Source organism: Struthio camelus, chromosome 9, assembly GCF_040807025.1.
Source record: "Struthio camelus isolate bStrCam1 chromosome 9, bStrCam1.hap1, whole genome shotgun sequence".
Lineage (NCBI taxonomy): Eukaryota > Metazoa > Chordata > Aves > Struthioniformes > Struthionidae > Struthio > Struthio camelus.
The window spans coordinates 9,369,201-9,384,127 of NC_090950.1; the positions used below are offsets into that span (position 1 = coordinate 9,369,201).

General features: G+C 40.8%; 1 protein-coding gene across 9 annotated transcripts in view; it reads right to left on the minus strand.

The window, feature by feature from the left end:
- The window catches only part of PER2 (period circadian regulator 2), a 52,523-nt gene that overhangs the window by 26,357 nt on the left and 11,239 nt on the right, over positions 1-14,927 (minus strand). For all 9 annotated transcript variants that reach the window (XM_068953986.1, XM_068953988.1, XM_068953983.1 and 6 more), the window contains exons 5-8: positions 5,588-6,063; positions 4,975-5,043; positions 1,673-1,827; positions 1,012-1,133 (exon numbers count right to left, since the gene is read on the minus strand). In XM_068953986.1, coding sequence (XP_068810087.1) covers positions 1,012-1,133; positions 1,673-1,827; positions 4,975-5,043; positions 5,588-5,964 — 723 coding nt within the window. In that variant the 5' untranslated portion in view covers positions 5,965-6,063. The remainder of the gene's footprint in view (positions 1-1,011; positions 1,134-1,672; positions 1,828-4,974; positions 5,044-5,587; positions 6,064-14,927) is intronic.

Genomic DNA, 14,927 nt, shown 5'->3' on the forward strand with positions numbered 1-14,927 from the left:
GCCCACCACAACCATACACACATTCCACTTGGATCATTTACTGTGTCAAGAAAAGGGACAGCATGAGAGTTCCACGCGTCATAAACTTTAGTGCTCTATCCAGCATCACTGTGCACAAACTTAAAAACTGTCATCAGAACATTGGTTTCATAAACTCAGATGTTTTAAATAAGTGGGACATCATCATATTTGGCTGAATGAGTCTTAGTTGTACCCTAGACTTCCTATTTATTTTACATTGTAGGCAACCCTTACTATTGATAGGTACAACAAAAAAGTTCCTGCTCTAAGCTTTGGAAACTCCCCCTTATTTTACTCCTTTCAAAACCTCATACATTCAGGCAGAGGCTGTTGGGTGAGGGGGTTGTCTGGTAAGTTTAGATATAACTATTTTTGGCAGACTCCACATATCCCTACAAGAGACTAGAAGCACACACACACACAAAAAAACAGCCTATCATTTTACTGCTAAAATTACATTGATAATCATAGCTGTTCTTACCTAGAAAAGACGACACTACCACTGGATCATGCAGTGATCCTATACCAGCTGTAACGACTAGATAAATACCACAGAAGAGGACACCAACCATGATTCACAATGTGCCTTGCCTAAGCTTTGGAAAGAGTTACTCTCCAACTCTAGGAAGTATTATAAAATGAAAAACAATGATGTCTCACAGAGCATTATATCACAGGGATGTTGACATATATCATGCCATTGTCTAAGTACCAGCTGCAATTCAGAGGACCAAGGAGTTTAAGCTACTAATTCCCAGCGAATTGCCAGAGAAAAATCCAGTATAGAGAGGGTAGATTCAGCTTTGTGAAAAGCAAAGTTTGTGAAGGCTCAGAGTTTCTACCACACATCCCCTGGAAGGCAAGAGCCAGCTTCTTCAGCTTATTGGGCTAGCCACCAACTCTTACCTTGTAAAAATAAGTCGTATCTGAGAATTCCAGCTCCAGAGAACTTTTTATATACACACTGCAGATCTGGGTCAGCATACTTACCGCATTTTTCATGATGTATTCTGAGGTTATATTCTCAACTTCTTCCACTGTGTAAGATGACACATTAAGTCCAGAAGGCTGGGTTTCATTAATCATCAACAATTGATAATACTCCTCATTGGCTATATGAGAACATTAAACAACTTATTTATAATCAGAATTAAAAACCTTATCTACAAACATCCAGCCTGGAAGCAGTCAATAGACAATTCAGGCCGGGGGGGGGGGGGGGGGGGAGAAGGGGAGCACATAAGCACAGGATAGACTGTTGGGAAATCTGGTTACTGCTCCAAAATAGTTTTTCCTCAGTGTAGTTTCCTCATCAGTAACCCATATAAACATACCATCTTTCCACAGGGTTGTGCCTCAATATATTTTGGTCTATATGACAGCTTACAGAATTAAAATTTAATTTTTTTGCAAATGAATTTTCTAACTAAAAGAACACATCAGGAAGAGACTAAGCAACCAGAAAGCTTCTCCAATTCCCAAAGGAACCCAAGTTAACAGAGTCAGATAGAAACATCACTGAAATATTTCTTTAGAGAGGTTTTCAAACATAATAAATTTAGCTTTACACAGACAATCACATTCAAACTTCTATTTATATGTTTACTTTTATCAAGCTTGGCATTATCTAAGGAGCATCATGCTTGATTACCTTTAACTTGTTTAATGCTTTTAAGGGCATATTTCAATGTTGTTAGGACACTAGATTTGCCTTTGATTCTCTTTTCAGAAGGAAGGTGAGCTTTCAGCTCTTGTAATGTTTTCAACAATTCCTTTTGTGTTTTGGCTTTAGTGGACTGCTCACTACTGTAAGATTAAAGACAAAAAATAAAGTGTCACTTGAATGCTTGAAATGACACCCCATTCTCATAGAAGCCCAAACATATTCTGAGGTTTGTCACATAAATGTGTACAGCTAGCCACATTAACTTTTCCAGTATTTAATATCAACATTCAGAAATAATTGAAATAATTTTAAAATTACCTAGAATCACTTCAATTGAAAGATTTACCACCACCTGAAATCTTACTGTACGATGTACTCTCTGTATATGCAATAGTATATATTAAGCAAGCACCAGAGTTTTGTTTCGTTCTGGTTTTTTTGGCCAGTTCCACCCCCTCTTTGTTAGTTATATTCTTTAGGGTTTTTTTTTTTTTTTTTTCAAATTCAAAGAAATATTCATGGACTTCAAGGGAGAGAAGCAGAAGGTCCATTCAAGTTTTCACCTCCTGTTCAAGCAGATTCTCATAGGAAAGGTCCTTTAAAAGGGAACAGCAGTGGGAGAGCATCAAGTTAACAAAACAAATGGAGTAATCCCTGGAAAAATGTATCTCAGTTAAGCATGGCAATACATTACATAGGGAAACTTGACTAAATATGGAGAGTGAAGACTCAGAGAAGGAGGCTGGAGACAGAAATTGCGTTCACATTTCTCAAGGCAGAAGGTCAAAGTACAGAGATAATCAGTGCCAAGGTCAGAAAGTTATTGCCTTCCTTTGCAGTTCCTGTTATCTCTCGCCATTACTAAAAGATGCTGCTAAAAATCAAAAAAGGAGGTGAGAAGGAAAGTGAAGAGAAGGGGAAGATGACAAAGATGGGTGGCAGGTGGATGGGAAACAGTTAAAAAAAAAAAAAGGAAAAAAAAAATCAGCCTGTCTTTCTCATTGGAGTAGATTTTAAAAGAAAATCAGACACAACAATCTAGAGGATGCTAGGGCTTTTCTTTAACCTTCCTGAAGAACAATTCTTTCCTATCAAAAAGGAGGTGTTCTGTCAACTCCCAGTTGTCATAGCTGGGATTCTCTAAGAAGTTATCCTAAGGACCACTGCAGAAACAACGGTCTTGGCAACTGCACTGTATTCAGTAAAGTGGCTTCAGCCTTCCAGGTAGTTTTCAAGAGGATTTTTGAATACTTACTGAGAAATCAGAAAAGTTCTTCAGCTAGATCAAATCACCTGACAGGCATTGGCTATATTTAGCCAAGAATGCTTAGAAAGCGACGATGCTGGTTTGTGTTACAGAACACACAATGATCCCACACTATGAGAAATACTCATTTGCTTTAGTCATTCTGTACTGAAAAAATAACAGTGAGGCATCAGAAAAAAAGAGCATATCACTCCCTTGGAAAGAGTTATATTTACTGTCTGTATGAAAACCACATCTACAATCTGGCTTGACAAGTTGGACTGGCAGAATCAAACAGGGCCTTATTAACAGAAGAATCCTCTACGCTGGCAGGAGGGGAGGAAGAGAAAGAGGAAAGACCATGAAATATCTGAGCATACTGCTGTTTCTGTAACCTCCAGGTATGCTTCAGGAAGGTGGTTAGAATCTTCGGCAAGAAAAGAAAACTATCCTATAGCGGCAGCAAACACAGAAGATGAGCTTCCTTGGAAAACAAGTCATCCAAATGCATTTCAGAAGATCAGAATAGTCAGGTACAGTAGACAACCACAAGCAAGGTTACCTGCAGAGTATGAAATAGTAAATTCTATAAAAAATGAGACTTTCATTTTGCTTTATGTGAAGAGTAAACTGAAAAACTATCCACAGTTATTAAACTACATAGCTGGGTTGTGGTGACATTGAAACCAACACCCAATAGTCTTTGGATCAAAGGCTAAACCTACAGCTTACCAAATTATTCTAGTCAGCTCTTTAATGAGCATTGTCTAATGATCCTCAGTCTCCCACTCCCAGATGATGATCAGATTCTGCTCTGTAGCTCTCTAGCACTATGCCTGACAGCTGGGGAAAAATGCTGTACCATCTGGATTCATAATTATTTCTGAGTAGAGAGCTATTGGCAAAGTTTAAAAAATAAAAGAGAGTTATCAAAGAAATCGAAATAAGCAGCCCCCCCCCCCCCCCAAAAAAAAAAAAAAATCTTCTTATGAAGAAAATGGAATCACTAGGAAAGGAAGGTTAAGAAACGCCTTTGGTTCACCCTCTTCTTCATATTAAGCAAAGTGAACTCAATTTCCACTTGAAGATAGTGTCTGTGCCTGCCTTGTGGGCACCGGGAGACCTTGTTCCATGCTCTCTAGGTTCATCAAGCACCAAATGGTGAAAAGAGGTCATTTTAATTTATCACTTTACTAGGAACTGCATGAGGTGGAAACACTTTCAGGCAGGCCCATGTAGATAGGGATCTTAACATGAATATGCTAGAGTGAGACATCAGTGATCTGCTCAGGATCAGGTTTTTGCTTCCTGATTAGAAGCTGACTTTAAAAAGTTCAGTATGGCACTCCGAAGCATTCACATTTGAGCCTTCAATGCCACCAGGATTCTCAAGGCTATCGGGTCAGAAGCAGAGTTCATACAAAGGTAGTCCTGCAGCTGATGTTGGTTTATCCTTATAGACTTGAAGCCCGATGAGTGGAACGCAGGAGAGGCAGAGGGTATGGCTGCTGGACATCAGAACACATCCAACTCAATGGGTGAATTTTGATGTTAAATCACTACTGTGTGGCCCCCAGGAAAGGGCTTCAGGCTAAAATCTGAATAGCATAACATTTAAAGAAAAACTTCAAAAAAACCCACTAGAGCTGAAGTAATATCCCAAATGAACTACAAAAATAAGGTTACAGAGTTAAGCTACCAAATCAAAACAAAGTAAGATGTCAGAAGTTATTGCACAACTCACATGGAATAGCAACAAAAAGCTCTAATTCAACCTAGTGTTAAGGGGACCTACAGAATGCAAGGCACATGCTACCGATTGGATAGGAAGTGACTGAAAAAGGGTAGGGTTCTGTGTATTCTTCCAGGTATAGCCAAAGCAAAAACAAACAAACAAAAACCCAATCACCAAACAAAAACACCACCAAAACCCACTATTTAGTCTTTATGATTTGTCAGCATGTACGTGCAAATTACTGAAAGAAGTCAGCCAATAAGCAATCTCAAGTTGGTTATTAAAAATTAATGCATATTAATTTACCTGCATCCACTGCTAGACTGATTGTGCTCAGAGTTTGCGATCATCAGACTAAATGCATTTGAGCTTGAACTAGAACAAGGAAAGAGAGCGAGAATGGTATTAGTAAGTCTAACGTACAACTTGCATTTCACTTTAGCTTTACATTTCCCCATTAATGACTGGGGAATATCTGGGGGAGGGAAGAGAGGAAGACACTTGAAGGACTTCTGTCTGCTAAAATCAATGGAAACTAGCTGTAGGTGTTACACATTTGTCTTTAAGAAGGTTCTTACAGTAGCTTTGCTCTGTACATTAAATTACTATTTAAAAGATGAAAATAGTACAGCTGCATCCTGACACATAAGAATATATCGATAATTTTTGCTACTTAAAGAAGTTTGATACGAATAAGCATAGAAGACCAAACAAACAAGCAATGATGAGAAAACATTGAAATTAAGGTGGCCCTGTGAAACACTAAAGGCCTGCTCTTTATGAATTATAATATATTACAAAATTTACAGAATACAAGAATACAACTAGTGGAAGGAACAGTAAGCGCCAATTTGAAGATATCATAAATTAGACTCGAATGGAAAGAGTCTTCAGTGACAAAACCGAAGTTAGTGACTACCTTTTATGACAGTCTAAAGGTTCCATGAGCATTGCTGAATCTTTCCCATTTTCATCAGATTCATGGCCATGAGAATCATGTCCACTGGAATAGTTTTCATTTGTGTCATTTCCACTGAAGTCATTTCCACTGGATCCACTGCTCATTTCAATATCTTCTTGAAGAACTTCATGAGACTGTTCAGGCTTTGCCTGAATTTCTGAATCTCCAGCAGCAATCATCTGGCTATGGTTGTTTGCAAGTCCAGAATACTCACTCATTTTCTGTTGCTCTTTCAATGAGAGCGATGAAGAAATATTTTCACTGATACCAGGTTGCTGCTCAGGGTTCTGCTCCACAGTGCTAGCATAGAACCCCCTGAACCTGATACAGTCCATGGGGCACTCATTAGAAACACTGCCAATATCAAGAACAAGTTAAGCCATATTCAGAATTTTGTCTGTATAAATTCTGTCTGGAAGCACAAACGCACAAACCTGAGGAGGAAGGAAAGGAAGAAAAAAATAAATGTATATTTTATTGTCTGCCTTTGCTGACAAACTAGAATTCTCATTAGCTGATAAAATCAGTAAGCGATCAGTGACAGTCATGGTTAACATACTGAGCATTTCAATGGTGAAAGGTTTAAGCTGATAACAATCGCCAGTCTAACAAGGTATTATTGCAGAAAAAGTATTTATTTTTGAGCAAAACCCACAGAAAAAGAGAAAGTAGATTAAATATGAAAAAATCCTTCAAAGTCTACATATTCATTTGCTTTCTGTTTTCCTCCTTAATTCTTGGTAAGTTTACTGCCTGGAATTAGACAATAACTGCTGAAAAACATTTATCAGTAAAGCCATTCCATTAGCTTGAGGGTTTCCATTCAGACATCAGAGGATTCCCTACTAGCCTTGTGTTGTTGATGTGTTTGTTTTGTTTTGTTTTACAGTCTTGTTTCTTATTTTAAGGCTAATTCTTCTATTTTGACCAATTCTTTCTTTGTTACAAAAGCCACACATGAGCAGAGGGAGACTGTGGGAACTGAGAAACTGCATATACAACTGCATTTTTGTCAGCAAAAAAATTTTTAAGGTACAAAAAAAAAATCTGAGAATAAGCAGCATGGGTTTTTTTTCTACCTGACTTTTGACCAATTCAGAAGAAAAAAAGATTCTGCATAGTGTTTAGAAAGGTAGATTTTAAAACAAAAACAGAACTCCTGTAAAGCAAATTCTACTACACCAGGCTCAAAATGAGAGCTTATATAAGTAAATAAATTAAGAACTAACACAGAATAGCCAAAGACGACCTTCTATATAGCAGTTCAACTTCACAAACAAAATAAAATATCCTAATGTGACTCACTTCCTTATTTAGTTCAACAGCCCACAAATATAACAATACTGCAAAACTATGAACTAAGATTCTCTGAACAATGTAATTCAATATCATTAAAAAGTGGGGTTTTCTTTGGTTTTCTTGTTTAAAGAACCTTGTTTTGTTTCCACCTCTTTCTTCCTTTAAAATACTCAAAATTACAATTGTTGGCTAATTCCTGTGACTGGAATAACACAGGCAATGAAAAAAAAATCTGCAACTGTTTTGATAATATTAACTGCAACAACTTGCTGTTTAACAGAGGAACAATATTTTTAAAAGCCTATAAACAGGCAGCTTTAACTTAAAATTCATTTTAAATGCACTATGGTTTCACTCCTCTCCCCCCAAAGCCACTGAAACTATTTTCTTACCCTCCTAATAGCTATTTTTCCACATATTTTACATTTATTTTAGAGCTTTTCAGAAGAAAATACCACTCGTCTCTTCTTTTGGCCAAAGAAATACGTAAGATATCTGTTTTCAGTTGAAAGATGAAGTGTAGTTCAGGGACATTTATTAAACCATTGCTATTGGTGTATACATGTTCCTAAAGATATTATTTACAAGTGCCCCATTACAGGTAATTAAAAACAACAACAACAAAAAAAAACTTTCTGGGAGAGTAAAACATAGTGACATTTCATTACTGTGTCTATTCACTTCAGGTCCACTAATTCGTATTGAATAGACTTTCTGTTGTGCTTTTGTGTTGAATAGTAGGATACAAGCAGTAAATTACACTTTAGTATCTCTAACAGTTTTTCTCTGGACTAAGGAAGCCACTTTCGTCTTAAAAAAAGACATAAACTGGAACATGCAGTAAAAGAATATTTACTCTCAGATGACATTCCAGTATCATTTTGCAATAGCACATACCCTGATGGCAAATGATTAAAGCAGATCAGATAATTCATCCCTAGTGATTGATTCTTTCCATTAGATAAAGCTCACACTTTCAGCTTTTGAATGGAGGTGCTGCTGGCCAGTGGTACCCATGCTGCTACCCACAATTTCATAGTCCTTGCACAGCAAAAGCAGAAAGAATGATGCCAGACTAGCAACCGTTAAGTTTCTCTGCCAGCAACTTGAAACATAACAAGGCTCAAAAGAAAAGTAACTGTGGAAAGTGGCACCAGGGAATACCTTTATGGAGAGCACATGAAAAAAATCTGTTACTGCATAGGTAGGAGCATTTTATAAAGCGTTAATCCATTCCAGTCCAGTAAATTCTCTTAGCAGTATTTCAACTACTGCATAAGGAAGACCATCTATCTGGTTAAAAACCTGAAACCACTCTCAAGAAGCCACTTCCCATGCATCAGCTATATTATTATTTCTCAGAGAGAGCTGAGCCTGCAAAGTTCTATAGAGGATCCAGTAAGTATAGGTACTCCAGCAACCTACCCAGCTAGCAATGGAATGACCTTTTACCTTCTCTGTGAAGATTAAAGATGGAGATCGTCTACAGTATTTTGTTCATTTAAAGTAAATGCTGTACCCACAAAATTACACAGATTAACTGCACCATGATTAAAATGAAGCTTTTGAAAGAAGACTGCAAAGGCATCACCTGAAAAGGAGGTCTGACCTAATTTCACAGAGGAATTTAAGATGAAACCCAACATTGCTCTTGCACTATGTTCTGTTCTCAAGGTAGGGGTTTACCCCTATTTTTCTAACCAAGCACTACTTGGAGAGAGCTTTAAATAGGTAGAACAGAAAAATACAGTCCCGTAATTGAAACAATATCATCTGCCAGCAAGCTACATTACATGATTCCCTTAGAAGTAGGAAAAAAGCTCTCACCAAACCTTTGGGCTGTCATACTTAAATCTCTCAAGGAAAACTATACATGCCTCTAGCTAGGTTCATAAGCATGAATTGCCAGAAGACAGACCCTTCTCAGAGCCCTAAATTCTCTAAAGACAAATAGTCCAATATTATAGCAATGCCTATGTCAGAAAGCTTTTGCAATTTGTGACAAGCGTGATGATTACACCAAAGGCTTCCTACTATGAACTCAAGCATTTTGTATATCAACCTTCTCTTCTCTGGACTCTTCAAAGGATATTACTACAAACGCTGTAGTACTTTCACTCTCAATAGTCACCATCAAGTATTTTTTCAGAACCAATTCTCCCTGGAAAATTATTTTCCCCCCAAGTCCCTTATCTAATCTTTGGAAGATTATTAAGAGTCAATAAAACTGTGGCAGAGCTAGCATGCAGTGTCTTATGGTTTGAAATTATGAGCTGTAAAAATAAAAAATAATAATAATAAAAAAAAAATCAGTCATGACCACTTTTTTCCATTTCCAAATATCATCTATTATCTCTTCTCTCTCTCTTTTTTTTTTTTTTTTTTTTTTAAAAGCAGCTTTCAGGAGTTCAAGTGAAGAAAATCACAAACTGACAAGAGAAATCAGGTACTGGCCTAGAGATGGTATCATATGAGTTTTCTCCTTCTTGACATTTGGCAGAAACTTTTGTCAGAAAATGCTTACAGTGCGTTACCTCTGTCTCTCATGAGCTTATGTAACAGAGCTTCTGCAGGTTTGCCCACCACACGTCCATGCAATGCTTACGTAACTACATTACAGGGACTACAATTTGGAGCCCAAGGACCAGAGATGAAACGTATACCCCAGTGATGCCAAAGAGGCAAGTTTAACCTTCTTTTTATAGATGTATCTTGTATTAGAGATACCTCAACTTGTAGAGGTGGAAAGGTATTCTTATCCAGGACTTGAAGATTTATCTCACTGCAAGTCAATCTTACGCAAAAGTGCCTCCATTTGAAAATCTGAAAAGCCTCAGTGCCACAAGCACATACAAGATCAAGGAATGATCTTGTATGATCCACAAGGGGGAAGGGGAGTGGTATAGTGGCAGGAGTCAATAAAACACCGCTCAAGTCAGGATGCCTCCAGCAGGTGCATGCAGCCAGGAGAGACAGCATGGAACATGGCTATGGAGGATCCTCTTGCACCTCTCCTGGGAAGCTTGCATGCTTGACTGGCTCTCTGAAACGCCTGTATACCAATGCACGCAGCATGGGGAATAAGCAGGAAGAGTTAGAGATCTGTGTGCGGTCGCAGGGCCATGATCTCATTGCAGTGACAGAGACATGGTGGGATAGTTCACATGACTGGGATGCTGTCCTGGATGGCTATGTGCTTTTCAGGAAAGACAGGCCAGGAAGGCGAGGTGGTGGAGTTGCTCTTTATGTGAGGGAGCAACTAGAACGTATGCAGCTCTGCCTCGGGGTGGATGGAGAGCAAGTCAAGAGCCTATGGGTAAGGATTAAAGGGCAGGCTAACATGGGTGACACTGTTGTGGGGGTTTACTAGAGGCCACCTGACCAGGAGGAAGTCATCGATGAGGCCTTCTACCGACAGCTGGAAGTAGCCTCACGATCACAGGCCCTGGTTCTCATGGGAGACTTCAACCACCCTGACATCTGCTGGGAAGACAGCACAGCTAGGCACAAACAGTCAAAGAGGTTCCTGCAGAGCACTGAGGATAATTTCTTGACCCAGGTGGTGGAGACGTCAACGAGGAGAGGTGCAATGCTAGACCTTGTACTAACGAACAAAGAAGGTCTAGTTGGAGACGTGAAGGTGGGGGCAGCCTTGGCTGCAGTGACCATGAGATGGTGGAGTTCAGGATCCTGCAAGGAGGGAGCAGGGCAATAAGCAGGGCATTGCAACGCTGGACTTGAGGAGAGCTAACTTTGGCCTCTTCAGGGACCTACTTAGGGGAATCTCATGGGGTAGGGTCCTAGAAGGAAGAGGGGTCCAAGAAAGCTGGTTAATATTCAAGCATCACCTCCTCCAGGCTCAAGAGCAGTGCATCCCTCTGAGGAAGAAGTCGAGCAAAGCAGGCAGGAGACCTGCAAGGAACTCCTGGCCAAACTCCAACAGAAGAAGGAAGTACACAGAACATGGAAAAGGGGACAGGCCACTTGGGAAGAATACAGGGACGTTGTCAGAGTATGCAGGGATGTGACAAGGAAGGCTAAGGCCCACTTGGAATTAAATCTGGCAAGGGATGTCAAGGACAACAAGAAGGGCTTCTTCAAATACATCAAGAGCAAAAGGAAGACTAGGGAAAACGTGGGCCTGCTGCTGAATGGGGCGGGTGCCCTGGTGACGAAGGATACAGAGAAGGCAGAGTTATTGAATGCTGCCTTTGCTTCTGTCTTCACTGCTAAGGCCAGTCCTGAGGAATTCCAGACCTTGGAGACAAGAGAGGAAGTCCGGAGAAAGGAAGACTCTCCCTTGGTGGAGGAGGATCAGGTTAGAGATCTTTTGTCCAAACTTGACATCCACAAATTCATGGGCCCCGATGGGATGTACCCCCGAGTGCTGAGGGAGCTGGCAGATGTTACTGCTAGGCCACTCTCCATCATCTTTGAAAGGTCACGGAGAACAGGAGAGGTGCCTGAGGACTGGAAGAAAGCCAATGTCACCCCAGTCTTCCAAAAGGGCAAGGAGGAGGAGCCAGGAAGCTACAGGCCTGTCAGCCTCACCTCCATCCCTGGCAAGGTGATGGAACAGCTCCTCCTGAAGGTCATCACTAAGCCTGTGGAGGACAAGAAGGTGATCAGGAGGAGTCAGCATGGATTCACCAAAGGGAAATCATGCTTGACCAATCTCATAGCCTTCCCTGATAGAATGACTGGCTGGGTAGATGAGGGGAGAGCAGTGGATGTTGTCTGCCTGGACTTCAGCAGGGCTTTGGACACTGTCTCCCATCACATCCTCCTAGGGAAGCTCAGGAAGTGTGGGCTAGACGAGTGGACGGTGAGGTGCGTTGAGAACTGGCTGGATGGCCGAGCTCAGAGGGCTGTGGTGAATGGCGCGGAGTCAAGTTGGAGGCCTGTGGCTAGCGGTGTCCCCCAGGGGTCAGTCCTGGGTCCAGTCTTGTTCAGTCCAGTCATGTTCATTGATGACCTGGAGGAAGGGACAGAGTGCACCCTCGGCAAGTTTGCTGATGATACTAAACTGGGGGGAGAGGCTGACACACCAGAAGGCTGCGCTGCCACTCAGAGGGACCTGGACAGGCTGGAGAGCTGGGCGGAGAGGAACCTCATGAAGTTCCGCAAAGGCAAGTGCAGGGTCCTGTACCTAGGCAGGAAAAATCCCATGCACCAGTACAGGCTGGGGGTTGACCTGCTAGAAAGTAGCTCTGCAGAGAAGGACCTGGGAGTGCTGGTGGACAACAAGTTGACCATGAGCCAGCAGTGTGCCCTTGCGGCCAAGAAGGCCAATGGGATCCTGGGGTGCATGAGGCAGAGTGTTGCCAGCAGGTCGAGGGAGGTGATCCTGCCCCTCTCCTCAGCCCTGGGGAGGCCTCACCTGGAGCACTGTGTCCAATTCTGGGCTCCCCAGTACAAGAGAGACATGGCCCTACTGGAGAGAGTCCAGCGGAGGGCTACAAAGAGGATGAGGGGACTGAAGCATCTCTCCTCTGAAGAAAGACTGCGAGAGCCGGGCCTGTTCAGCCTGGAGAAGAGAAGACTGAGAGGGGATCTGATCCATGTGTACAAGTATCTGAAGGGGGAGTGTCGAGAGGATGAGGCCAATCTCTTCTCCGTGGTGCCCAGCGACAGGACAAGAGGCAATGGGCAGAAACTGAACCACAGGAAGTTCCATCTGAACCTGAGAAAAACTTCTTCACTGTGAGAGTGACAGGGCACTGGAGCAGGTTGCCCAGAGAGGTAGTGCAGTCTCCTTCGCTGGAGATCTTCAAAACCCGCCTGGACGTGATCCTGGGCAACATGCTCTAGGTGACCCTGCTTGAGCAGGGAGGTTGGACTAGATGATCTCCAGAGGTCCCTTCCAACCTAAACAACTCTGTGACTCTGTGAATATAGGAAGGATAAAGAAGAAACAACAACAAATAATAAATTTATGACAGGTTTCCAAGAGCTTTTGGAGTATGCCCTGATGCATTCACTGACAGTGCTGAAATCTCTCAAACAAGGCAGACATTAGTTATGTCCATAGTTAGCTGGCGACAGAGCGTATGAGAAAAGCAATGTTTAAATCCAGTCATCTTTGATTGCAACATCCTGAAGCACAAAACAAAAAAAAACACAAAACAAAAAACACCCAGTGCAGAACAAGCATAAGGGCATAGGGAGAGGTGTGGAGTTCAAGGTGGAAGGAGGGAGGAGAAGTTTCTCCAAAACAAAAACTTATATGACATTTTATTTAAAAAAAACAAAAACACACACACACACACCCCCCCACACACACTATCCCAAGCAGCAACAATGGTAATATATAACATACATTTGGAAAGATTCTCCAAGAAGCGATCACAACAACTTTGAGAAAAGAACAGACTGGCAATTAGCCTACATCGTGCTCTGCACCTATAATTTTAGATAAGAACAGACTGATGCATCTGGCTAGAGTTTACTCTCAGACAGAAGAATACCGTAAGTGGAACATCTGCATGCATAGGCAAGCACCATGCTAACACCTCAGTAGTACAGAGGAACAGTCATTGCAAAGAGATTAATTAATACTGTAGCTAATCTCAGTCAAAATGCCATAATAAATTGCACATATCCATTCCATTTATATGCTAGAATAAATTCCAAATAAATAACCAAACAAGAATGAAAAAGCAAGAGCTAGCACACTTTCCCAGTTTGAGGTCCCTTCCTGTCACTGCAGTTTGAGGATGTTAACTGTATCCCAAACTAAGTTCAGTAGGCAAATACAACTTGCCATTAGGAAGCAGAGGAAGAATTTTTAAGGTTGATCTTGAGACAAGGAAGTTAAGCTCAGCTTTGTTTACTTTCTGCTACATCTTTCTAAGCTGTAAAGTGCATTTCTGTTTTGATTCTGTAAATAAATACTTGTTTTTAATCTTAAATCGGCATAAATTAAGCTCAATCTTAAGGTAATTGGCTCACAAAAGCATTCTACTCTTCCAGGCAGAGCAAACCTCTCAGTCACTCTGTCAGTCTAGAGGTCTCAATACCCAGAAAGAGTGCATGAAAAAGGGAATACACTTCCACTGAGCACTAAGGGCAAATGTAGACACTAACACTGCCAGGTTAGACATGCACAAAGCATCTTCTGACTACACATTAGCTAGAAAAGCTCCTTATCCTACAGCAATAACAGTCCCCGAAGACAAATGGTCAGCCCTTGAGGAAATAATGGCTTATGCTTTCTAAGAATTGGGCTAGACTGTAAAACACCAAGGAGGGAATCTCCCTTTGAAAATATGGCACTTAAACTCAAAAGTCTGGTCTCAGCGAGAGCCTGCTTGGTTGCATGCAAAGAACAGATTTTTCCAGACTTCCTTTCACAAAACAAACTTCCATGTCTAGCACTGGCATTTAAAGGAAGAAAACATAAAACTCAGAGCCAAGATGAGCCAACTCAAGAACCAAGTAAGAGGAGAACATTTCAAAACTCTGAAGGTTTCTTTGGTTCTAAATTTGCAACCAATATGAACTTACCAATATTTAAAAAAAAAAAAAATAAAGCAAGAGGTATGCCACAGTTTATGACTATTTCAACCATCTGAACATTAGGGGATTGCAACTGTGCTAGCACCAATAGGAGACATTCATCATGGTCCAGATTTTAGTTTACTGGAGGTTTTATTGACAAGACGACTTTCCACACGTCTTCTAGAAGACTGCTTTGCAAATGGTAAAATTTTCTCATTTGTATGACAAGTAACTAGCAGGGATTTAGGCATATCATGCAGTTTTAGAGAAAATTGAAAATTAACATCTACAATGAATGCATTCTCCCTGTGCAATTAGACAATAATTACATGCTTGGCAGTAACATTCAGTAGGAAAAAAAAAGTTGAAAAATAAACATTAATAATCCGAGAAATGACCTGTCTATCTGTATGACTTCATCAGTAATAGCTCTGAGAGCTCCACTTTTTTGTGGCAATAAACAGACCAATTAACAGAATATCTTCACTAGGACACTTTC